The following is a 26480-nucleotide window of genomic DNA, read 5'->3' as shown; positions in this document are numbered from 1 at the left end:
CCCCGTGCCCTGGGGTCCACACTCCTGGCTAGTTGGAGAGCAGTGTCCACAGGACATCCCGTCCTGGCCTCCCCCAGTAGGTGAGGTGTGGGCAGGAGCCTCCCCAGCCTAGTGGTGGCTTCCTTCAGTCCTCACCAGTGCCACAGGTTGAGCTCCAGGTCCAGCAGCCAGGGACAGGGACGTGCTCCACCTCAGACGGTCTCTGAGAGGACCCCTGGCTGTCCCTGTGCCAGGCACGGACAGCACTGCCGTCAGCGTTACGAGCAGCAGCCCCTGCGCTCTCCTGGGGCACCGAGGCTTAGCGTCCTGCTATGGAGGAGGAAGAGCCCACTCACCAAGTTCTGCTCGCAGAGGCCCCGGAACTGCTGGAATTTCTGGGACATCAGTAGCTGGGCGCTGCCCACAGCACTCAGGACTTTTCCTAAGACTGGGGAAGCAAAAGCAGAGACATTGAGCAAGGCATGGCGAGGGGGCGAGGGCGAGCTCCCCTGGCCTCCCTCCCGCCTCCCCCGGCCATCAGCTGTGATTTCCAGAGGGCGGAGGCTCCGCCCTCACTGAGATGCGAACAACACAGATACTCTGAGCCCCATCCGGGGCTCCTGAGGTCATTGTGTGCAGTTTGAACCCCGAGCTGAAATGGAAACAATTTTCAGAAAAAACATAAATCCGATCAGATCAAGTATTTCTAAAAGACTGAAGCAGAAGTCAAAAGTCTTCCCAGAGAAAAGAATCAGGCCTAGGTAGTTTTACAGGTGAGGATCTTAAAAAGACTTCAAAGAACAGATCATTCCCGTCTCATACATTCAGACTGTTCCAGAGCTTCAGCAAGATAGAATCACACAACCCGACAGAAGTGTTACGAAAATTAACATCCCGGTTATGAAGCGCTTAGCTGTGAGAACAAGGCTGATCCTTCGGTGCGACTCCCGTTTTCAAATGGTGGCAGGAAGGCAGTACTGTCTCCTGGTGTGAGAGGACTGCAAATCCTCGAAAACCAACACAGTAAGGCGCTGGGCTGCAGACGGCCTCTGACAAAACCCTGACGTTTAGCCTCTTAAGAAGGCTGCCGAAGAGCCGGCATCTCGGCGTAGCGGGGAAAGCTGCCTCCCGCAGTGCTGGCATGCCATGTGGACGTCAGTTCACTCCACTTCTGATCCAGCTCCCCACAGATGGGCCGGGTGCTTGGACACCTGTACCCCTGTGGGAGACCTGGAAGAAGCTGGCTTCAGCCTGCCCAAGCCCTGGCCATTGCTGCCACATGGGGAGTGAACTGGTGAGCAGAAGATCTGTCTCCCCAACTCTGTCTTTCAAATAAGTAAATGAGGCCTTAAAAAAAAAAAAAAAAAAAGGCGGTCAAGTCTGGTGATAGTCCTAGAAGGAGGGCTGTTGGGGTTGCAGGTATCAGAGAAAGGGGCGAGTTTTTGAGTTTCCCGAGGGACAAACATACTTTGAGGGGATAAAACCTTACGAGAAGTGGTACGCGCTGCAGCAGGAACTTCTTTGACGCTGACTCAGCACCACACAAAGCTGAGGAGGTCTGGCTCTGCCCAGGGAGAAGAGAGGACAACTCCGGCAGGCACCCATGGCGTGAGGCTCCCTGCTGGCCGGGGACTGGGGATGCAGCGTGGGTCCCTTTCCCACAGCGATACACTTTCAGGAGTTCGTGGAGGAAGATTTTGCCTCATTAAGAAACAGGTAGTTACAAAGCAGCTAAGCAAACATGCTGCAGGAGCAGCAATGGCAAGTGAGTGAGTGCTGGAGAACCGGCCAGAGAACAGATGAAGACTGCAATGTTTAGCCAGGGACATGGGAGAAGAAAGAGGGAAGGTGCTGAAACGGGAACTCTTGAACCCAGAGCAGGAGAGAAACCCGGCCACCAGGGAAACAAAACAGGCTCTGCTGGAAGTGGCACAAAGATTAAACTTGAAAATTCTCCATGAATAAGGATGGAGAGCAGGACTGAAGAAGACCTCCTCCTCCCCCAAATGCTTATACTTCCCGATTAGTAACATTTTTAAAATGGATAACCTGGGGATAAAAGGCGCGCCCCGGCCCCAGATGCAGGGATCCCAGCTGGCCTGGTCTGCAGTGGGAAACCCTGGTGAGTCTCCACCCTGCACGTTTGTTTGGAGGCAGTGATGCACGTGTCAGGAGACGCTGAGAGACTGAGGCATGGAGGAGAAAGCACATGTATCTACCAGACGTTCGAAAAGAAAACAGAAAAATCCATCGTGGCGAAGAATGGTCCAGAACTGGCAGATGACAGCAATCCTCAGGAAGCCAAATCAACCCCAAGCAAAATCCAAAAATATGTGTTTACACTAAAACCAAAGACAAAGCTCTTAAAAGGCAGCTAAAAAGGTTCTAGGAGAAGCACTTTTTTTTTCCTTTTTTTTAAATTTTGAAAGCTGCTTAGGGAAAGAGACCGATCTTTCATCCGCTGGTTCACTCCCCACATGGCTGCAGTGGCCAGTGCTGGGCCAGGCAGAAGCCAGGAACTGCTGCTGGGTCTCACATTGAATGGCAGGCGCCCAAATACTTGGGCCATCTTCTGCTGCTTTTCCCGGGCCATTAGCAGGGAGCCAGATTGGAAGGAGCAGCCAGGACATGAACTGGTGCCCATATGAGATGCCAGCGATGCAGGCACGGTTTAACCTACTATGCCACAATGCTGGCCCCCAGCTCATGTTTTTCAACACCAACGTAATCAGGTTCCAGTGGGCATCAGACGTGGCAGTGGAGTTGCCGCTGGAACACCTGCATCTACACTGGAGTCGCAGGGTTGGGAGTCCTGGCTGCTTCCAGCTTCCTGCTAATGTGCACTGGGAGGCAGGCCACAGGGGATGACGCAGGTATCCAACGTGGGAGACCCAGATTGCATTCCTGGCTCTTGGCTTTGGTCTGGCCAGGTCCCAGGTGTGGCAGAGATTTGGAGAGTGAATTAGTGGGTGGAAAATTGTCTCTTTGGCCTTCCGAATAAAACTTAAACTCTAAGAAAACAGTGAGAGTGTATAATAAACCTCCATATCTACTGAAGACAAGCATTTCTAAATGACTCACTGGTCCAAATAAACCACAGCGGAAGCTGCACAGCCTGCACAAGGAGGGCCAACAGCCTGACATCCGGTGTGAGAGCAACAGGCGCAGTGCTGGGGCGCAGTGGGTTTGAGTCCCGGCTGCTCTTCTTCCAATCCAGCTTTCTGCTGTGGCCTGGGAAAGCAGTGGAGGATGGCCCAGGTGCTTAAGCCCCTGCACCTATGTGAGAGACCCAGAAGTTCCCGGCTCCTGGCTTCGGATCAGCTCAGTTCCAGCTGTTTCAGCCATTTGGGAGTGAACCAGCAGATAGAAGAACTCTCTGTTTCTACTTCTCTGTAACTCTTTAAAATAAATAAATCTCTAAAAAAGACATTAATGGGCTGGCGCTGCGGCTCACTTGGCTAATCCTCCGCCTGTGGCGCTGGCACCCCGGGTTCTAGTTCCAGTCGGGGCACTAGATTCTGTCCTAGTTGCTCCTCTTCCAGGCCAGCTCTCTGCTGTGGCCCGGGAAGGCAGTGGAGGATGGCCCAAGTGCTTGGGCCCTGCACCCACATGGGAGACCCGGAGGAAGCACCTGGCTCCTGGCTTCGGATAGGCGCAGCGCGCTGGCCGTAGCAGCCATTTGGGGGGTGAACCAATGGAAAGGCAGACCTTTCTCTCTATCTCTGTCTACTCTGCCTGCCCCTGCCCCCAAAAAAAGACATTAATGGAGGAACAATACAATTAAAGAGGTGACAGTAGTAATTAACGAAACGAACAAACTGCCTGATGCCTCCCAGGGTGTTCACTAGCAGGAAGCTGGAATCAGAAGCAAAGCTGAAACCTGAACGCAGGCACTGCAGTGTGAGTTATGGGCATCCCAAGTGTGGACGCTATGGGCACCAGTACACCCCCAAAAGCAAAATTATTACATGTAACAAATCCAGTAAGGTACTAAAATAATAATATAATTCTGTTGGGTTTATTTCAGAAACGCAAGACTGATTCAAAACTTAAAATTTCAATGACTTCTGATTCTGGCCACAACAAACTATCTAGTACCAGACAACCTGAATCCTCCCACCAAGAACAAGAAGCCAAAGCCAACCAGGTAAAATGTCAGTCACAACAACAAGCCTCTTCTATTAGGAAAATTAGCAAAGCAACCAGACTCTGAGAGGCCAAGAGCCCAGTGAGGAAGGAAATGGCACTCGGGTCTGGTGTTCTGTACCCCCACGCACCGCTCAAGGTCCAGGCAGCACAAGACTGAGCGGCTGAGCACAACTGAAGGCAGCTTCACAGGAAGAGAGAGAAGAATTGGAATTCAGAGCTACCGAGGGAGAGGCAGCACCTGAACCATCTAGGAAAGCGCATTCGGCTGGGCAGCGCCTCCACGGGTCTTGAGGGACGAGAGGGAAAAGCGAGTTCAGCCATGCAGGGGCTCTCACTGTACTTCCTAAAGAATACACATCAGGATTAAGGCTGAGCCAAATGGAGGAGCTGGCACCAAGACCCAGCTCATAATCAGCTCAATTCCATTTCAATTAAATTGATCCAGTCTTATTCTAATTGTTTGCAAGAAGCACAAAATTTATCTTAAAAGAGCAGAAAATTATGCTAAACTTCCAGTTACCTTTAGAGTTTTCATGTACAGTTTCTACAGCTGATCGTGGCCAACAGGCCGAGAAGCGATCATGTAAGGTTTCTAACGCTGAATAAAAATTACCAGGCACATCAGGAGACAGGACCAATGCACACGAAAAGAGAAGAACAGAGATCTACAGGAGTCAGAGTTACTTGACAAGAAGGCTTTAAAATAACAATGAATATGTACAGAAGACAGAAGATAAAGACTTTCAGCAGAGAACAAAGATTTGTCAACAAAGTATCAGCTGAAAGGTCTGGGGGCCTGCGCTGTGGCGTAGCAGGTAGAGCCGCATCTGCAGCGCCGGCATCCACATGGGCGCCAGCTGGAGTCCCAGCTGCTCCACTTCTGATCCAGCTCTCTGCTGTGGCCTGGGAAAGCAATGAAGAATGGCCCAGGTCCTTGGGCCCCTGCACCCACGTGGGAAGCCACGGAGGAAGCTCCTGGCTGTTGGCTTCAGATCAGTGTAGCTCCGGCCGTTGCAGCCATCTGGGGAGTGAACCAGTGGATGGAAGACCTCTCTCTCTGCCTCTGCCACTCTGTAGCTCTGCCTTTCAAGTAAATAAATAACTCTTAAAAAAAGTCTGGACCTAAAAAATATAGTAACTGAAATTAAGAATAAAACAGATGGGTTAAGCAGATTTGTAAATTCCATCCTATCCAATAATTTTCTTAACCAAACCATCTGTAAAATATCTATAGTAGGCCGGCGCCGTGGCTCAACAGGCTAATCCTCCGCCTTGCGGCGCCGGCACACCGGGTTCTAGTCCCGGTCGGGGCACCGATCCTGTCCCGGTTGCCCCTCTTCCAGGCCAGCTCTCTGCTGTGGCCAGGGAGTGCAGTGGAGGATGACCCAAGTCCTTGGGTCCTGCACCCCATGGGAGACCAGGAGAAGTACCTGGCTCCTGCCATCGGAACAGCGCGGTGCGCCGGCCGCAGCGCGCTACCACGGCGGCCATTGGAGGGTGAACCAACGGCAAAGGAAGACCTTTCTCTCTGTCTCTCTCTCTCTCTCACTGTCCACTCTGCCTGTCAAAAAAAAAAAAAAAAAAGAAAAGAAAAAAAAAGAAAAAAAATATCTATAGTAAACACCATACTCAGTGGCACAATGTTGAAAGCAATTCCTTATTTACAGATCAAGAAGTTAAATCAACATATCTGTGTGTGTTGCAGCACTATTCAGAATATCCAACTTATGGAATTAACCTACGTGCTTTCTGATGGATGGATGAAGAAAATGTGGTATATTTATACAATGTTATATTAGCCATAAATAAGAGGGAAATCTGTCATTTGCAGTTGGATGAACCTGGAAGATGTGTTGAATGAAATAAGCCAGGAACAGAAAGACAAATACTGGGGCTGGTGTATGTGCCGGCATCCCATATGGGCACCAGTTCAAGTTCTGGCTCTCTACTTCCAGTCTCAACTCCTTGCTAATGTGCCTGGGAAGGCAAAGGAAGATGGCACAAGTGCTTGGGCCCCTGCACCCATGTGATACTGGCTTCAGCCTGGCCCAACACCGGCTATTTTCTTTTCCTTTTTTAAAGTTAGTCAGATTTTTAAATTTAGATTTAGTCAAAGAGAAAAGAGGCACAGAGAGAGTTGGTCTTCCACCCACTGGTTTACTCCCTAATTGGCTGCAATGGGCGGAGCTTCATTGATCAAGAGCTAGGAGATTGATTCCCATGTTGGTGCAGGGGCCCAAAGCCTTGGGCCACCTTCCACTGCTTTCCCAGGCCACAGCAGAGAGCTGGATTGGAAGTGGAGGAGCTGGGACTTGAACCGGCGCCCATATGGGATGCTGGCACTGCAGGCAGCAGCTTTACCCACTACACCACAGTGCCGGTCCCCAACCCCAGCTATTGAGGCCATTTGGGGAATGAACCAGCAGATGAAGATCTCTGTCTCTGTATCTCTCTCTGTGTGTGCCTTTCAAATAAATATTAAAAAAAAAAAAAAAAAAAAAGCAAATGCCACATATTCTTTCTCATGTTTATGCAGAAATTAGAGAAAAAACCAAGCTGATCTAAAAAGTGTACTAGACGCTGGGAAGAGCGGGGCAGCGAGAGGAGAGAGGGAGGCTGGATGACGGGTACGGAGGCATGGTTAGACAGAGCCGAGTTCTGGTGTTCTACAGCACAGTGGAGTGACTGCACTTCACCATGACCCACTCTGTATTTCACAGAAGGACTAGATGAGAGGCGCTGAAATCTTCCAACATAAACGACAAGCAGGAGATGCTAATTACTGGGATTTCCTCAATACGTGCAGTATGACTTCTTTGGAATATCACACTGTATTCTACAAATAAGTGCAATTTTAGAGGTGAATAAAAATGTGTAAAACCCTTTAAGAACGTAAATTTTTTTTTCAACTCTAAGTATAGCAGTCTGTAGATATAAAATCAAAGAGAAGTCAAGAGCATTTAATCAGAAATAAACAGGAAATGCAGTAACCAAAGACATCCCTGGAGGCAGGTGTTATGGCACAGTGGGTGAAGCCTCTGACTGTGATGCAGCCATCCCATATTGGAGTGCTATTTCCAGTTCCCACTACTTTTCCAATCCAGATTCCTGTTAATTCTCCTGGGAAGGCAGCAAATGATCGTCCAAGTACCTGGGCCCCTGCCACACATGTGGGAGACCTGGGTGAAGTTCCTAGCTCCTGGCTTTGGCCTGGTCTAGCCCCAGCTGGTATGGCCACTTGGGGAGTGAACCAGTGGACAGAAGGTGCTTCTGTCACTCTTGCTAATAAGTAACTTTTTTTTTTTTTTAAGATTTATTTTTGATAGAGATACAGAGAGAGACCTTCTATCCGCTGGTGCACTCCCCAGCTGGTCCCAACAGCAAGCACTGGGCCAGGCTGAAGCCAGGTGCCAGAAGCCCCAGGCCTAAACACCTGAGTCATCTTCCATGGCTTTTCCCTGAAGGGGCTGGATTGGAAGCAGAGCAGCTGGAATACACACTGGCGCCCATATGGGAAGAATGCTGGTGTCACAGGTAGTGGCTTTCCCCTATAAACTGCAATACTGGCCCCTCAAATAAATAATCATTTAAAAAAGTATCACTTATAAAAGCATCCTTCCAAAATTAAAATACTAATCATCTAAAAAAAGTACAGGGGGCTGGTGCAGTGGGTTAAACCCCTGGCCTACAGTGCACTGGTTAAACCCCATATGTGCACTGGTTTGAGTCCCGGCTGTTCTACTTCTGATCCAGCTCCCTGCTGAAAGCCTGGGAAAGCAGTAGAAGATGGCCCAGAAGATGCTCCTGGCTCCTAGCTTTGGATCAGCTCAGCTCCAGCCATTGTGGCTATTTGGGGGAGTGAACCAGTGGATGGAAGACCTTTCTCTCTCCCTGGCTCTGCCTCTCTCTCTCTAATTCTTATCTTTCAAATAAAGTAAATCTTAAAAAATAAAGTACAAAACGTTTGTGTGATTCTGGCGTCACACATGAATACCATTCCAAGTCCCAGCTGCTCTACTTCTAATCCAGCTTCCTGCTGATGCGCCTGGAAGCAGAAGATGGGTCCAAAGTACTTAGGCCCTTACCACCCACCTGAGACACCCTGATGAAGCTCCTGGCTTTGCACTGGCCCAGCTCTGGCCCTTGTAGCCATTTGGGGAGTGAACCAACAGATAGAAGATCTGTCTCTCCCTAACTCTGCCTTTTAAATAAGTAAATAAATCTTTAAAAAAATCATATTGCAAAGGTACTACGCTGTCTAGTTCTCGATAAAAATCAACAAGCTGGATAAAACCCCAAACCCAGGTGTATGCGGACTGTGAGACCTGATGAATAAGGACAGTGCCAGGCTGAATGTTCGACTGCAGAGAGAACTAGCAGACACGCCCGGACCCCAGAAGGGCTGCTCCAGCCGTGCTCACTGTCCAGATCACCACCCTCGGGCCAAAGAGATCCACACTGGAAACCCAGGGTGCACCACTGCATGCTCACCAGGAATGTTCCCATCTCATTTTCTAAAAACGCACATGTCTTTTTTTTTTTTTTTTTTTTTTTAAGACTGATTTCTTTGAAAGAATTACAGAGACAGGGAGAGAAGAGATCTTCCATCTGTTGGTTCGCGCCCCAAAAGGCTGCAAGGGCCAGGGCTGGGCCAGGCCGCAGCCAGGAGACAGGTTCTTCATCCCAGTCTCCCACGTGGGTCTAGGGACCCAAGCACTTTGGGGCCATCTTCTGCTGCTTTCCCAGGCACGTTAGCAGGAAGCTGGATTGGAAGTGGGGCAGCCAGGACCTGAACCAGCGTCCATATAGGATGCTGGTGCTGCAGGCAATGGCTTGACCCACTATGCCACAGCGCCAGCCATGGAGTATCACAATTTTACACAATGCACCTAATATATTTTTGCAGTATAAGACGTCAAATTTGACATACTTTTAAGGAGAAATGGCCAAACTCAACATTTTCTAAGATGTGGTGTGCCAGAGACACACTCCCTAAATACAACCCCATTACACTGAAAAGAACATCAAACCCCACAACTCCTGGGGCCTGGCGTGGCCCTCCCATTGTGGTTTTCCCTCCGTGGCTGATACTCCTCGGGCAGGGGCCATCTTCTTCCCACACTGCCCCAGCTCTGCTCTCCCCAACCTGCTCCCTCTGAGGCCACGGCGCTGCTCCTTGGACACGGCTTCCTGCCTGTTCCCACTTCAGCACAATGCATTTCCCCTCTAACAAGGTCAGCTCAGCAATGCACAGACATGCTTGGATTGTTCCATTATTAAAACCCCAAGCCTCTCCTTTGACCCTAAGTCTTCCCACCTCTCTGCGGCAATGCAGCATCAATGGAGTCCATGCTTGATGTGGCCAATTAGGCTCCCCCCCACCCCCCGTCCTCTCCTGTTCTTCCAACCAGGCCCTGCCCCCGTCACCATGCCGTGCCTTGGCAGCCTTACACAGCCGACTCCTTTTTTTTTAACAGAGACAGTGAGAGAGAGAGACAGAGAGAAAGGTCTTTCTTTTCTGTTGGTTCACCCCCCAAATGGCTGCTACAGCCGGTGTGCTGCGCTGATCTGAAGGCAGGAGCCAGGTGCTTCTCCTGGTCTCCCATGTGGGTGCAGGGTCCAAGAACTCGGGCCACCTCCACTGCCTTCCTGGGCCATAGCAGAAAGCTGGCCTGGAAGAGGAGCAACCGGGACAGAATCCAGCGCCCCGACTGGGACTAGAACCTGGGGTGCCGGCGCCGCAGGCAGAGGATTAGCCAAGTGAGCTACGGCACTGGCCGACTCCCTCTTCTTGGAAACTTTATTCTATTTATTGGTTTCCAGCTGCCCTTTCTCTGACCTCACTGTTGCTCCCCCCTCCCCACCGTGAGAACCCCCGTGTCAGGCGCAGTCCTTGGATTGCTTCTGTGTTCATTAAGCAGAATCACCTCATTTTGTTCTTAGTCTGACCTCCGATAAGCCCCAGGCGGACTGTCCCCACAGTCGTGAACAGCTAACGCCTGCCTGCTTTGCTACCCCAAAGTCTGATAATGCACCTTAGATGTCACTTGCTCAAAGCTGGACTCTCAACACCCAGGCCTCCGTCATATTCCTCACCTTGGTGGCGACTCCATCCTTTTGGCTGTAACTCCAGACCATTTCGACTCCTTCACTTTCGCCTGTGTCCAGTCTCGGGAGATCCTGTTCTGAGTCTGACCCCTGCCACCACCTTCTTCCTTCTCCTCTCACCCCCAGGCTTACAGCCTTCTGACTCCCGCCTATGCGCCCTGCTCAGCCTCATTAGGACACGGCAAGCAGGTCAAGCCTTTAAAGAGGTTCAACTGCAGCACTGAAGCCTCTCCACCCAGGGCCAACGGCAGGTCTTAACAGTGGCCTCCGATGCCATCACCTGTCTTCCTCCAGGCTCTCGGCTGCAGCCACTGGCTGCTTTCCCTTGGCCATGGACACGTCAAGCATTTGGCCGCTACAGCTGTCTGCCCAGCTGTTCTCTCTCAGGCAGGTTATTCTGTAGTTGTTGTTGATTTTTTTTTTTTTTTTTTTTTTTTTTTTTTTTTTTTTTGGACAGGCAGAGTGGACAGTGAGAGAGAGACAGAGAGAAAGGTCTTCCTTTTGCCTTTGGTTCACCCTCCAATGGCCGCCGTGGTAGCGCGCTGCGGCCGGCGCACTGCGCTGATCCGATGGCAGGAGCCAGGTGCTTCTCCTGGTCTCCCATGGGGTGCAGGGCCCAAGCACTTGGGCCATCCTCCACTGCACTCCCTGGCCACAGCAGAGAGCTGGCCTGGAAGAGGGGCAACCGGGACAGGATCGGTGCCCCGACCGGGACTAGAACCCGGTGTGCCGGCGCCGCAAGGCGGAGGATTAGCCTAATGAGCCGCGGCGCCGGCCTGTTGTTGAAGATTTTTATGTTTGAAAGAGTTATAGAGACAGAGAGATATCTTCCACTCACTGGTTTACTCCCCAGATGGCTGCAATGGCCAGGGCTGAGCCAGGACAGAGCCAGGAGCTTCTTCCAGGTCTCCCATGTGGGTGGCAGGGGTCCAAGCACTTGGGCCATCTTCCATTGCTTTTTCCAGGCCATCAGTAGGGAGCTGGATCAGAAGTGGAGCAGCTGGGACATGAACCAGCGCCATGTGTGATGCTGGTGTTGCGGGCAGTGGCTTTACCTGCTATACCACAGTTCCACCCCATCAGGCTGGCTCTTCTTCCCACAACCCTACAGTCCCCTCCCTCTGGTTTCTGCTCCAAGGTCACCCTAGCAGGAAGACTTCCCTGCCTACCCTCCAGGGGACAGTAACTGCATCGCTGCCAGGCAGTGCTCACCATCCTGCTCCTACCTGCAGGCTTTTTTCTTGACCATGGGGTTTACCTTCCCTTCCCACAAGATCCCAAGTCCCACCAGAGACAGGACTGTCTTCACTGCTCCTGGCACGTGGTGCTCAGCACACACTGACCTGTCTCTCTCTGTCTCTATCTCTCTCTGTAACTCTTTCAAATACATAAATCTTTAAAAAAACTGAGACAGTTTTAAATATCTGATATGCTCATGACATTTTTAGGAGCCATTTTTCCCCTGAATACCTGTATCATGTTACTGTGCAGAAAATCAAAGCACTCTGAAAACACTGGTTTTGGATAAGCATCCTATCAGGAATAAGGTAAGTGTTGTAAATGAGCGACAGTCGGGACCGGGCAGGGATGTGAACTGACTGTTCCCCTTTGTCTTGAGCTTCTGGCTGTGCAGTAAGACCAGACACAGAACTGCCATTATTAGCAAATAATATAACACTTATGCCAAAATGCGAAAGAACTGATGAGGCGGGGCCTGATCCACACAAAATTCCTAAAGCCAACAAACTGAACGTGCCCAACTAGCGACGAAGATGTCACTGCTTCTGACAGCTGCCTGCCTGGGAAATGAGTACCCTCAAGACACCCCAGAAACCACAGCCAGCATGCATACTCCCCACACGGGGCCCCACTGCTGCCACGGCCCGACTCCCACAGCTGCAAACTCGTACTGGACACCTGGCTGCACTGGTGACAAACGGCGTCCGAGCTGCCCCGGGCAGGACAGTGGAAGCCACATTTTGTGGGCATGCTGACCATCGTGGACCTTGTCAGCATCCTGCGCCTCTGCCTAAGTCAGCCTTGGCACAAATCTCTGAGCGAGAACAGGAGACAGGGGCTCGGGGAGAAGTGTGCCTAGAAGACTCCTAAACCGTGTCTGCCTCTCTCCCGATGCCAGCTTGTCTGATGCCCTCTCTTTGGTAATTCGAAACAAGATCCACAGGGTGCGAGTTACTGACCTGGAATCAGGCAACACCTTGTACATCCTCACCCACAAGCACATCCTTGAGTTCCTCAACTTGTTTCTCACTCAGTTCCCCAAGCCAGACATCATGTCCAAGTCTCCGGAAGAGCTACAGACTGGCACCTAGGCACGGCCACTGCAGTCCACGTGGCTCCAGGCATCTCTGTCCAGAGTCTCAGCCCTGCCAGTGGTGGACACCTACTCCAAGTTCAGTGCAAATTGAGTCTGGCAGCGGCAAAGACCTACAGTGACCCGGATGTGCCCAGGACCCAAGCCCTGCAGCACTGGTCACACCATTTTGAGGGTGTCCTGAAGTGCTACCTGCATGAGACTCTGACCACCATCAACAAGCTGCTGCAGGCAGAGGCCCACCGACCTGTCAAAGTGGATGAGAACAATGTCTGCCACCCTGCAGGCCCTGGTGCTCCCAGGAAGAGAAGCAGCCCTGAGTGGGGGGATGAGGAGGTCCGATAGCACCAGGGGATGTGCCCACTCACTGCCTGCGGGAGCTCTGGGAATCGAATGAACCCTTGGGAGAATTATGAGCGTTCACGGTGCAGGAGCCCCTGCCCTTCTCCCTGGGAGCTAGGGAGGCACAGGGGAAGAACAGGTTTTGGACTGCCTTACTCTCATACATACACAAGCACCTGGGCCATTGTCTGCTGCTTTCCCAGGCACATTAGCAGGGAGCTGGATTGGAAGTGGAGCAACCGGGACTTGAACTGGTGCCATATGGGATGCTGGCACTGCAAGCAGTGGCCTACCCCACCACACCACAATGCTGGCCTGTTTTGATTTTTCAATCTGCTGCTGTAAAAAGTTATTGGGCATATACCCACTACAGTTCCCTGCACATCAAAGCTGGGAAAAAGTCTGGAGGACAGCAAGACCATGACTACAGCACCCTCTGAATCATCAAAGGGTTCTCATGGGGGGCCCACTCATCAGGAGTCAGTGGGATGTGAAGACCTGTCCTTCCTGAACCTCCTGTGGGGAGAAACTGGGAGCCCAGCGATGGCTGAACTGAGTCGGTGAGGGTGCCAGCCTGGAGCTTCCTACTCTCCCTAACCACCTGCGTGTCTGGCTCCCTGCATATTTCTAGCTCTTTCTTGAACTGATTTCTCACAACAGTCCTTGCACAGACAGAAACGAAGTGGAAACGCAGGTGACTTCTGTCTCACCCATAGGCCATTCTTCCTACCTTGTAGGGCCCACTTAGATCCCCAGGGCTGGCCACCAGGTGCACCCAGTCAGGAGCTGCTGGAGGAAGACAACGGTACCAACTCTCCACGTCTAGGTCTCTGTCAGGCCTTCTGCCTGCACTGCCACATCCAATCCCTACAACGTGCTCATGCAGTTAGAGAAGGACTATGCTATTCTACAGACCAGGAAAGTGGGCTCAGAGAAACTTGGTCAACGTCATTTCAGAAATAAGGGATAAACTGGGATTCAAAACCAGCTGTGGCTGACCCCTGCAGCCCGCACAAGTCGTCGTTGTGGCCAAATAGCCTCGCTGGAAAGAGATCTAGTTAGGTAGGCAGATGAATGGCACCAAAGAAGCAACGAAAGGCCTGGTGAGTTTACCAAATCGGCCCAAGAAGGGGAGCGGAGAGACCCGGCCCTCTCAGCCGCTCTGGGCCTGGATGGCCCACAGTAGAGAACCAGCCGTGCACCCCTGGGCCCCTCGCCCAGCACCCACCTTCTTCAGAGAGGTTGTTCTCTTTGGTCTCCTTGTCCATCTGACAGCACCAGCCTTCCAGGCGCTCCGTTTCTGCCTGAAGTAGCTTCAGGAACCAGTAGCCGTCCCGGCGGCAGGCCCCTGGCTGGGCAGGCTCTGCTGGGGAGCTGGAGGAGGTCTCGAGCCAGGGGTCGGGTGGGGGCAGCGAGGACGCCTCTAGGGCAGGGTCGCTGTTGTCTCCATAGGAGAGGTTGCGCTTGATCTGAGCAATCTTGGGGGCCTGCCGGGGGCCGGCATCGATGCTGATGGAGTTGGGGTGTGGGGTACAGTCCGGAAGGCTCCTCTCTGACGACTTACAGCTCGAGTCATTGGCGTCCTGGGTGTCCGAGTCAGTGTCCCGTCGGGAGGACATGCTGTGAGAGGGGGCGCTGCTTCTGTGGGTGGGGATGGATGAGGTGGGGACAGGAAGGAACGAGTTACCAGGAGGATCAGAGGCCAGAGGCCACTCCAACCCGGACACACGGGAGACAGAGAAACAGATGCATCGTCTGCTCACCATGCGCCTGAAGCGGGTCCCACAGCCCCCATCTCATTCTCGGCTCAGCCCTTGCCCCGCCCCACCCACGCCCACACGCACACACACACAAGGACAAGGTCATAAGGTTGCCTGTTTACTGCAGTGGGGCCAGGAAGACCACCAACATCAGGATAGCTGAGGCCTCGTCCCAGCCCAGCCCTGGCCCCGCGGCTGACTGGTCTCACAGAGCAAGTGCTCGTCTGTCCTCCCGCCCGCCCCCTGCCCAGCCTCCCACGCCCGGGCCACCGCCCGCACCTCGAACCCAGCTTGAGTATTAGAAATCCAGCAAGGAGAAGTGGGTTAGGGAGAGCAGGAGAGGTGAGAGCAGAGGGAGGGAGCGGGGAGGGGAGAAGCAGCCGCCACCTCTTCCGACTTACCGCCAGTCGTCCTCTACCTGAACCCCGATGGACTGGAATTTGGTAGCGGGACTGGGCTCCTCTTTTGGCACTGGCTGAATGCAGTCAACCTTATTGGAGGACAACGACAGCAACGGCACGGAGACAGAGACAAAAATAAAAAACAAACAACACACTTGCTGCTGAAATTCACATTAGTGGGACGACGCAAACGGACGTGTGGACAGACAGACACGAGGCATGCAGACGCTGCACGTGGGCCCGAGGCCGGACCAGGTTAAGCCGGGCACTGCTCATTCGCGCGGAGGCGGGAGGTGGGGTGGGGATGACTGGCTTTCCCTACTCTGAGGAGGGTGCCATCACATCGATCGCTTTGGGTCCGTTGTCCTCCGAGAGGTGGGAACCGTTCCTTCTAGTTCTCTCCTTTACACACATCAGAGAGAAGAAAAAAAGGACGAAAGAGAAAGAAAACACACACACACACACACACAAAGCCACAGCCGTTATCTGGTGTAGTCGAAGCTGGGGGTGTCTTAAGGCAAGACCACTCCCCCAACCCTGAGGCTGAAGCCTGGAAGGGCAGACTGGAGGCGCCCATACCCAGGGCAGCATTTGACAGCAGTTCTGGATTTGAGAAGGGCTCCCAGGGCAAGAGCCAGCAGAGTCCCTGGAGACTACGAGAGGCCCTCGCTGGGCCTCAAGCACACTTGGCTGAGGTTACCTTTGGCACTGGATGGCCCTGGGAGGGCCAGCGCCAACTCCAAGGCTGACACTCTTTCTAAACTCCTGTGAAGAGGAAGAAACAAGGCGACAGTGATGCCCTGGGCCCGCCCTTCTCCTCTGGGACAAAGTGCCTGGCTGTGGAGTGGTCGGGCCAGCCTTTCCACAATCGACCCCGGGCTTGAGGCACCGAGGGGCAGGGTGACTCTCAGAACCCGGGGAGCTCGCGGGCCTCTGACCCTCACGGACAGAAGCAGGGCAGGGAGGCAGCTCCCCCTTGGCAAGTGCCAGACCGGGGACTGCGGCGTCAGTGGATCTGCAAGGAGAACATGCAGCGGGGGCAAGGGGCGTCCAAGGAGAGGGACCTCCAGGATGGGCTCACTCCTTATCAGTGTTGCTTCCTAGGGGGAAAGAATCAAGGGTGTTCCTAACACTTCCTCACGCTCTCTGGGCAGCCAGGGTTTGACCAATGAGAGGGTGGGGCTGCCCAAAGACATGGGCGTCATCAGACTTGGCTACTCGGCGCGTCCCTGAGGATCCCATCTGGACTGGCGCTACAGGGACCTCGAAGCAGCAGCCCCGTTGGGCAGAGCTAGAACACAGACAGGAGGGTCTCTTCTTGCACAAAGATGGGCAACTAAAGCCCAGAGCTTTAGTTTCTCTTGGGAGAAACAAATGCAGGCAAGTAGAGAAGTTTCCCAGTGAGCCTTCTCTGTCTCACCTAGGCCCTCGGGTTCCTTCTGCGTTCCAGCACTTTGTCAACAGCTTGGCCAGCCCTAAGCCACAATGCATACCACCTTGGTTGAACCCCTGGGTTTGGGAGGGCTCTGCCTCTCCCCTGCCCCAAGCTCAGCCTACAATGGCTGCCCCAAGCACGCTCCACTTTAGTCTGAGAGTCCAGCCAGGTCAGGAGAGTCCTCTCATTTTAGATTTAGTTCAATTCTTGAAAATGACAAGGTAGGGTCCATGTTCTCCCAGTTCAGCTGGCAGAAGACAGATCACTGATATGGGGTGCATGCCAGTGGTTCCATGAAGCAGTGGGTGGCAGAGGGAGGGGGCTGTACTCCACCCTGCTGGGGGCTATGGCCGTGTGCTGAGTTTGGTTTCTGGAAGGGCCTGCTGGCTTTGGCCTCTTGGCCCTAGGGAATGATCTGCCTGGACCCTTTCCCACGGAGGGAGGCACTGGGACTGGCATCACCCAAGCTACCTACCTGTCACCAAGGCCAGAGAGGGCTCTGGGCAAAATTCCCCACGAGGAACCCCCATGGTTCAAGAGCACTGGGTCCAGGGCCTTTGGCCCATCGTTGTTTATACTCCACGCTGCTCCCACCGCAGAGTGAGGCTGTAGCCTCCACACCCAAGCTAACTCTTGATTAGAGACTGTTAAGCCAGTCCTACCTCCCATGGGTCGGCTGGTAGGGCAGAGGGTGGAGTGGACAGACAGACAGTGGACAGGCAAACAGTGGACAGATGGCTGGCTGAGTGTAACTACATTCACTGGACAACCCGCTGGAGGGCAGGAACACACTCCCAAAGCTGCAAGAGTGCAGCACAGGGAGAGAGGAATGCGAGGAGGGAATGGCCACGGTGGAATTTGGGTCAGCCACTTGAGGCTGATCCCCCCCAGAATAGACAGACAAACCACCTTTTCCCAGGAGACCTAATGGGCCTCACCAGATGTAATTACACGCAGGCAGGTGCACGGAGTGGACTGAGGACACAGAGTGCAAAAGGAGCCCCTACTTGTATTCCTATCGATGACAGTTTCCTCTTGGGGATGGCCTCAGGGTGGGCCTCGGAACTGGTCAGCGTCCCTTGTTCACCACTCTTCAGAGCTGCATGTTTTAGGGGTGGCTCCGGGGCCTCAGGGGCTGAGGTGACTCCGCCCCGTGTCACACTGGGCGGTCGAGTACTGCTGTCCAGGCTGTCCGATGAGTTGCTCAGGCCCGACTGGCTTGTAACCTCGCTCTTGTGGTCCTGGCTGTCCAGGTAGGTGTCCTGGGCGGACTCGGTACTGCTCTGGACCGTGACTGAGATGAACGGCTTTGATGTGGTACGTGGAGGGACAGGTGGCGGGGTCTTCTTATACGCCACTAGGCATGATGAACCTGCACACGGGGGAGAAGAGGGCAAGAACAGGTGAGAAACCGAAGCCTCCAACCCCTTCAAGCCCCTTCCAAGGCTGAGGCTTAACCCGGCCCTAGCTCTGGCCCCAGCCCTTCCCTCAGTGAGCAGAAGGAGGCTGAGACATAGCAGTGACCAAGACACATCCAGAGGCTCTGCCCACCCGCACCAGAGGCCAGGTCTAGTGGGGGATGCCAACGCTAACCAAACAAACCCCCACCTTGCAGTGAGAGCTAGTAAGCAGCTGGGGCATGGTGCTAGGAGGCTGTGAAAGTACCAAGGGGAGGCAGTGGCCAAGACAGCTAAGGAGTGGAGTGGCTAACCTTGCCTTCCTCCAGGTCACCGAGAGACCCACTGCTCCCCCTGGACTTTTCCTTCCACTCCACCTCCCCCAGCCTCCCCATATGCCATCCCCACCCATCTCCTCCTCTCTTGGGAAACGGGAATTAGATGAGAAGACTGCCACCTGCATCAAGCTGCGTGCTGTGACTTCACACCGCAGCTCTCCAAGACCTGACCACTAGGGACACCAGGTAAAAGGTACCTGGGGTCCCTTTATACTTTGTCTTACAACTACCTGTGAACCAGTTACCTAAAAACTTCATTTAAAAAACTCATCCATCTATCTGTCTGTTTATTCAAAAGACATTTATGTGCTGGACTCCAGGAGAACCAGGAGCCCACATCAGCGGAGCACCAGCTGTGCAGCGAGTGCCATGAGAAAAGCCCATGAAGCTGGCGCCTGACGAACTGCTCTGGAAGTTGTGAGTCAGGTGCATTCGCATCACACCCACCCACTCTGTTCAAAATGTTCCCGTCCTGCTCAGGCCTTGAGAAAGCTCCGGGAGCCTGTGGACACACCTGCAGTCTGATCAGCGGCCAGGGAAGGGCGGTGCATGGTGGGACAGTCACATCCCTGGACTAGCAGACAGACAGCAGGGGAGCAGGGCCTAGGGCAACAGGAGCCCCTCCACTTAGCACCCGGTGAGCAGGGACAGGCCGGCTCAGGGGAGATGAGCTCCCGTGCGCAGCACGCCTTAAGGCACACGTTGACAGCCAAAAGTGGGGCTAAGCTGCACCCAGCAGCTTTGTGACTTTGTAATTTAAGCTTCGCAGTGACTCTGTGAGGCAAGGATCATGATTCTATCCACTTTACACATGGGACCAGTGAGGCTCATAGTCCGGAAAACTTTACCCAGCATCGCCAGTGGCAACATTGTGTGTTCGGCCAAACAACACTTCACTCTGCTCCTCAAGCCTTGGGCCCCTCCCTGCTCAGCTGGGGCTGCGTTTGTCTGCAGCCTTCACTAATGACCTGGGTCTGGCTTCCAGGCCCTGGTTCTGCCTCAGACAAGCACTTGTTTGCCCTGGGAACTTTTCAGTACCCTCGGGTGATACGGGGGCGTTTCTAAGCAGTCACATGGCCTGTGCAAGAGGCCTTTTCCCATCCTGTCTCCCACTCAAGGTTAGGTGTGGGCCTCCCATCACTACAACTGAAATCTGTTCTCCCCGCTTGCCTGAAATTCTGCCACTTGAGAGTCGTTCCTTCGGTGTGAAGGGTCCTGGGCAAGCCTGAGTTCAAACCTCAGCCGTCAGTTAACACTGTGTGGCTTGTACAAAGGGACTGACCACAGAGGCTGCGTCACAGAAGCTAAGGCCCAGCCAAGCCAGGCTCACATGGCTCTTACTGGTTTCTGGCAGAGAGAACTGGGCCAAACCTTTACCAGTCCTCAGCTGCTGCCAGGGAGGCTGGGCGGGTAGTCTGCAGCCCAAGGGCACTCCCCCCATAACCAGATGCTTAGAGTGCTGAGGCCAGCGGCCACCGGCGCCTGGCAGACAAGGCCAACTCCCAAGATTTCAGGGATGCATGTTTGTCCTAAAGGTCCCAAAGGAAGCAGGGTTTCAGTGGGATATTCCGCACTAGATCAGAACCCGTTTGCCTTAAGGGGGCAGTGGTTATGTGGAGGAGCCGGAATGGGGCTCTGAGCCTGGCTGGGGCTGTGTGAGACTCCAGGCAGGGTTCGTATCATCTGTAGGATGTAGCTGGGTCTGACCCAGCTGTGATAAGTCAGTGTGCACAGCATTTGTTAGGATCTGGTGGGGAAGAGGACTCCTCTCCCAAGAGACAAAGGGGCTGCCCAGGCTGAGTGCTGCTGGAGCCCTGGAGGGCCTGCGCCCTGGTGGAGGCAGCCAATCTTCACAGGGAAGTAAACCAGGGAGAGGCCAGGCCAGACGTGATAAGAGCTTGTCTTGGCTTCTCCACGTCTCCTGGGGCACGAGTTACAGCCAGATAAGTGGTGTGACCAGCAAAGAGGATCTGGGGCCACAGGGGCTCTCTAAGGGACAAGAGGATGGGGCGTGACTTGTACAGGACAGTTTCTCATCCATGAGTGAATGCAGGCAAACATGGGCCAACATCTCACTCCAGCCACTTCTTGCAACCCAGGGTCTTTATCCATGCTGCTCCTTCCGCCTGAAAGGCTTGCCTCAACTCCTCACGTTTCAAACATCACCTTCTCAGAGAGGCCTCCCAGGAATCTCCATCCAAGTACTCTCCCACTTGTACTCACTCCTTAGAGTTCCAGGGCGGTTGGGGGAACTCTGTCTGTGCCAGTGCTCTCTCAAGCAATGTTTGTTGAATGAAAAAATGAATCCCATTATGGCAACAAAGACCTTAGGTGTCGAAAAACGAGACTATTTGGCCATGGGGAAGACTCAACACTTTAGTGTACAAGGTTCTAGGCCCCCTTCCCAGTGCAGAGCCCTCTTCTGCTTGGTCCCCGCCCACTCATTTCTGCAGCTTCCTCTCCCGGCCCTCCCACCCCTCAGCGCACCTCTTCCAGCTCAGAGACCACACACACCAGCCCTTCATGCATCAGGCATGCCATGCACGTGCACTTGCTCCTGCTGCAACCCCTTCTGTTCCTCCCAGCCCTCTACCCCAGCTCCCCGGCCCAAGCAGAGGCACCCCTCTTCTCTCCCTGTGCACCAGCTTTTGCACTCAGGGCTGCTGCAGCCCAGTGCCCAGCCCAGAGAAGAGCCATCATTTCCTGACTGAACCTCAGGGCAGGCCACTGGACCAGATAACCAAGATGTTGGAACTCGCCAGTCATGTACTCTCCAGGATACGAATGCCATCCTTTCTGCCCTGGAGAGATACCCTGTGTGCCACGAGTTTCAACAGGGCACATGGGTACAACTTCTTGTCCATTCAGACAGGGAAACTAGCGGGTGAGCACCTAAAGACTGTGACTGCCTCCCTCAGCTGGTTCTTGGGCATACTTCAAAGATCCCAAGTGCAGCACCCACTAAGGCACCTGTCCCTGTGGGCTGCCTACTTGCCTATCTCTCTTACAACCAACAGGTGCCTAATGCAAAAGCTCAGACAGGAGCCCCTGTGTGACAGCTTCTGTGCAGCCCTGGCCCCAGACGTCCAGCCCAGCTCAGCCTCCCTGCTCACATCGCTCAGGGCCTTGCTTCTTCTGCACAGAAGCCCCTTGCTCATTATCTCCACTGTCTCCAGACTCTACCCACCAGAGGCCAGCATTCTGGCACAGTGAGTTAGGGTGCCTCCTGCAGCACTGACCTCCCATAAGTCCTTTATGAGTTTAAGACCCAGTTGTTCCACTTCTGACCCAGAAGCTACAGAGCCTGGGAAAGCAGTGGAAGAGGCCCAAGTGCTTGGGCCCCTGCACCCACATGGGAGATCTGGATGGAGTTCCAGACTCCTGGCATTGGCCCAGCCCAGCCCCAGTTGTTGCAGCCATTTGAGGGAGTGAACTGGTTGATGGAAGATTGGTTTCCCTCTAACTCTGCTTTTAAATAAATAAATCATTAAAAAATAAATAATAAAGAAGACTTTATCTACTCAACTACATCTACAGGTCAGAACAACCTTGTTTCCACATTTTCCTTTTAATGTTAGGGTATACACAGTGGCCAAAGACAGCCTCAGATGCTCACATGTGGCCTTGGCTCCATCTCCCTGGGGATCTAGGGAACACAGAACCTGAGATGCCTCCTTGCCATTACCTGGGGGCCGGGCTAGGCTTGGTCCTGTGGCCCGGCATGGTACTCATGTTTGCTGGCTCCCAGAGGCCTGAGCTTGGCAGGGGAGATAAAGGAGAAGGGGCCTGAAGTCCACAAGAGAAGCCAGGTCATGGGGGCCACAGGCAGTGTGGTGGCCATGGCAGCAGGCCATACAGAGAAGGCAAGGGCCGAGCTGGAAGCCACACGAGTGGACAGCGCTGGCTTCACAGATCCAGACTCCCTTAATCCCTTTTCTGGCTCTGCCAAGCTGGGAAAAGCGCTGTCAGAGGAGGTGCCGAGGACTCCAAGATCCCACTTCCTCTCCCACACAGTAAGTAACCCAGCAAATCACACAGCTAAATCAAGCAACTCATGAGTGCTACAGTAAAAACACAGCACAGCGGCTCTCACCCACCTAGCCCGATTCTTCCCTCCCCTCACAGCAGGGGGAGCTGGGAGAGAACCCCAGCAGCTATGTCAGGATGGGGGCTGTTCCCCTGAGCTGTCTCCCCATTGGCAGCTCACGTGGCTCCTTCCTATCCCTCTGCTTCAGTCTGACTGCTGCCTCCAGGCTATGCCTCAAGAGTTACCAACGTCAAACTGACAGCGTCTCTCGTGCCAACAACCTGCTAAGTCACTCCAGGGACCCTCTGGGCTCCCCACAGCCAGACCCTTCCCCACTTTCTCTCCCATCCTTCCCCGGACCACCCACACTGCTGGTCCCTGGCCTTCCAACCTTCTGTCCTGTCCTTCCTGCCCCATTCTGCCCTGGCCATCTGAGGAAGCCAACCACGTCACTACTTTGTTTAAAGTCTTTCAGTGTGGCCACAACTCACCCCATAGACTTGGAACAAACCCATCAATGGGGGCATTCAGAGCCTCCAGAATTTGCACCTGCCTCAGACCTCAAAGTCCACAGAAGCCAAGGACACAAAACTCAGGGAGCTGGCCATGTCCTCAGAAGCTGTCCCACAGGCAGGCTGTCCTTCTCTTTGTAACAATTCCACACTAACAGCTGACATACTGAGCACTGACACTGTTTTTAATTCATAGACTCTCTGGAGTCTAAGCTGACCTACTTGCTTAGATTTACTCGTTACTGCAAAATCTACATGTAAGGGGCTTTCATGGTTATTTGTGGACACATGGGCCCAAAGCATACATTTGCAGCTGAGGTCCAAAAAGCTGACATTCTGCCTTCTCTTTTCAATTCTGCTACTGTAAACAAGTGTTTTCATGGTCTACTTAGGACTATGCTTTTCCTATTTTGGGCTTTTTATTGGAGAAATCACTATTCAAAATGACCCCTTAGTATAGGCTGAACACCTAGAGTTCTAAGTGCAGACAGGCTGCGACGTGCCTTTTGGAAAAAGTATGTGTGTTAGACAGGCTCCATGTGGGCCTGCGTCATAGTGCTGTTGGCCAGGAGTTCAATGTTAATGAATCAATACAAGTATTGAGAGTCTTCACGCAGAAGGCACATAACACAAGGCTGTGTATCGATCAGATGGTGGAAATGGAACTTTCCGGGAAGAGCAACGCTTTAGTGAGCAGTGAGAGCCAGTGTCAGAGCTGGAATCCTCAGGCCAGTACAGATGAGGTGGGGTCTGTCATGGCTCCATTCTAGAGAGGCAGAGGGGTTCGCCCTCATTCACTCCTGACAGGGCAGTGTCAGGCCTAGGCTCTGCCTCTCGCTCCTCCAGTGCACTCGCTCCGCGGGCACAAAGTGGGGTGTGCTACTCCATATGCGCTGTGCAGGAGCCAAGGCGATGACACACGAGGTTCTCCATAATGGGGCGTGGGCCCAAGCCACTCCTTGGTTTCTGAATAAAGGAGCTGGCAATCACCTCCAGGGAGACAGTCTGGGGTTTTTCTAGAAGATGTCACTGACTGGATCACTGAGTGGCAAGGAACTACAGGGTTCTCTGGTGAAGGGACCCTCTGTGAGGGAGGGGCAAGGCAGGGACAGTCCAAGGCACACTTGAGTGCCTACACTGGTGGAAGGAAAACAGGGTTGCTCCCTCCCAGACAGGGTCCTCAGGCTTCCCAGGGCTGCGAGGACAGCAGGAAGAGCATTCCTCATAAGGTCCCATGGCCAGAGCACCTCACAGCACCAGGCCCTGACGGCTGCATGGAGCACATATTCCCACTATCAGCCGGAAGGACCAAGGTCAAGTCCAGGATGAATCAGAATCTTCTCCGCCCCACCAGCTTGTTCTGCCAGAGAGCAGACTCCACATGCTTGGTCACACACTCTGCAAAGCCTCACGCCTCTACTGTGAAAGCACGTCTTACGGAGACCACCTCTCCACTCCCCCAACAAGCCTAGTCATTGTCCCACTCCAGCTGCCCTGCCTTATCACTCTAAGTACTGCAGGAATGCTTTAAAGCACATTTACATTACTTCTCTTTCTAGACTTTTTCCAAGACTCCCGGTCCTTGCAGAAAATCCCACACTGCCCCCTCGGCCTGGCACAGGCACTGGCCCGGGCTCACCTCTCCAGATTCAGCTCCGACATGGTCCTTGCTCATCACATTCCAGCCTCCAGTCTCCTTACGATCATGCAAACACTTTGTGCCTGTCACTCCCTCTCTAAGAGCCCCCCTACTTTGCATGCTGCTCTTTCTTATCCTGACTTCAGATCTCAGCTCAGGGGATCCAGTTCTCAGTGAAGACCCTCTGGGTCCCCTTCTTAACAGCTGTTATTCTTTCTTCGAGGGCTCTGCTAGATTCAAGCACCGATCACTTATTTTCAGTTTGCTTATCTTCTGTCTCTCCCCTACTGGAGAAGATCCTGAGGGAAAGGACCCTGGGTGTAATTATTATGCTACCCCAGCACCAGGCCCAACACATGGCTGCGCTCCATAAATACTGAATGAATGAATGATTATTTGGCAAGTGGGTAACTGAAGTTCAGGGAAACAGAATGACTTATTCTGGCTCTAAGTTGGAATCTAATACCCAGGGCCAGGGCTTTGAAATCCCTTCAAGTCAGCCCCCTCCCCAGTTCCCCAGGAGCACAACTTGAAGTACAGCAATGAGGCTGTGGGAATGAGAGCGCGAAAAACCCTAAGCACCAGGTGTTGGAAGTTGAAGAAATAACCGTTTCTGAAAGGGGGCAGAGAAATTAGGCAGTGCTTCTTCTAAACACTCTCCAGCAAGAGCATCCGGAATGCAGCCTTAGCAGAATCGTTACTGAGTGCGGCTGGGCCAGGTGCTGCTTTACCCAGACACAGCTCTGGGAGGGGGGCTAATCATTACTGGTATTTTCTAGATGACAGCAAGTTTGCATTCACAGGAACCACAGTGCAGGAGCTCTGCTCTGTGAGGCCAGGCTAACCATGGGGAGCTGTGTACCTGTGCAGGACCTGAGTCCTTCAGTCCTCCTGGGCTGGTCTCGGATGGTGGTCACAAGTTCAAACGTCTACAGGGTATCTAACCCCCTGGCCCACAGCTGCCACAAGGAGACGTGGGCCCAGCATGGCTGGAGTTGCCACATGTGCCAGAAATCTGATTTTATAAAAACACATAAAATGTCAAATTTTTCAGATGGCATTAATTCCCACCTTAAGAAACACTGTACAGAGAGGGCCGACCAGGTACGGAGGCCTGTGCCACACAAGTCTACAGCTGCTGCAGCCACTGTCCTGGGACTTCCTCGTTCCAGCTGGGGCTCTGGCCCCAACCCTGCTGCCCAGGAAGCTCATCACGAGATCTTCCCTTGGGGAAGGCAGGTGCCTCATGGGAACCACAGAACGCAGGCAGCCAGGAGAAACGTCTGTCTTAGTCCTGGCCAGGCAGAAGCAGACAAGGTGCTTCTGGTCAGCAGGCCAGGTCTGGTTTCAGGATCTTGGCACCAGAGCACAGGTGGCAGGAAAGCACTGTGGGAGCACAGATGGTCATTCTTTATGAAACTGGAGTGCTGCCCAAGAGGGACCTGCTCAGCTGCCAGGGCAAGCAATGCTCCTTAAGGGAGCTTTTCACACCCTCATTGGAGTGTAAGGCCCTTGGGAGAGGGTGGACCCGCAGTTCACAGTTCCAGGCAACTGGGGGTGTGAAACTACTGGCTGGGAGCTTTCAGAAGCTCAGGCATCGCTGCTGACCAAGGGATGGACCTGAACTGGCCTAGCAGGCAGTGCTTTACCTGTATGAGCTCACTAACTCTCCATGAGGCCTGTCACTCCCATTTCAAGGAGGAGAAACACAGAGGCTCAGAGAAGCGGACAGCCCACAGTCACTCAGCCAGTACGTGGCAAAGCCAGGGTTACAGCCTAGGCTTTCTGAGCAGAGCCGGCACTTTTGGTTGCTACTTAACCCCACTACCAGGGCCTGGCTGAGACCTTGGCCAGGCCAGTTGCCTTAGGCTTCATTCCTAGGGTCCTCAAGCAGGTTTTAAGTGTCCCTCTGAGTGGCTCCATCTGGCCATGAAGACAGGGCTAAAAAGTGCATGCTCTGCCTGTGATCACGACTTCCCATTGCTCTTCCCCGGGCCTGCTCTCTGGACATGTGGCCCCATATGCTCCTGACCCTCTTGCTGGAGTTCTGGGTGTGGGTTT

At 53.4% G+C, this 26480-nt stretch overlaps 1 protein-coding gene and 1 pseudogene across 1 annotated transcript in view; one reads left to right on the top strand and one right to left on the bottom strand.

The window, feature by feature from the left end:
* The window catches only part of DLGAP4 (DLG associated protein 4), a 71376-nt gene that overhangs the window by 2877 nt on the left and 42019 nt on the right, over positions 1 to 26480 (bottom strand). Inside the window, 4 exon segments of the mRNA XM_062204144.1 lie at positions 336 to 427; positions 14139 to 14551; positions 15072 to 15160; positions 17514 to 17878. Coding sequence (XP_062060128.1) covers positions 336 to 427; positions 14139 to 14551; positions 15072 to 15160; positions 17514 to 17878 — 959 coding nt within the window.
* Positions 12009 to 12913, top strand: LOC133767453 (5'-AMP-activated protein kinase subunit gamma-1-like; annotated as a pseudogene).

The sequence above is a fragment of the Lepus europaeus genome, chromosome 10 (assembly GCF_033115175.1).
Source record: "Lepus europaeus isolate LE1 chromosome 10, mLepTim1.pri, whole genome shotgun sequence".
Taxonomy (NCBI): Eukaryota; Metazoa; Chordata; class Mammalia; order Lagomorpha; family Leporidae; genus Lepus; species Lepus europaeus.
This window is presented reverse-complemented; position numbering and strand designations above follow the sequence as displayed.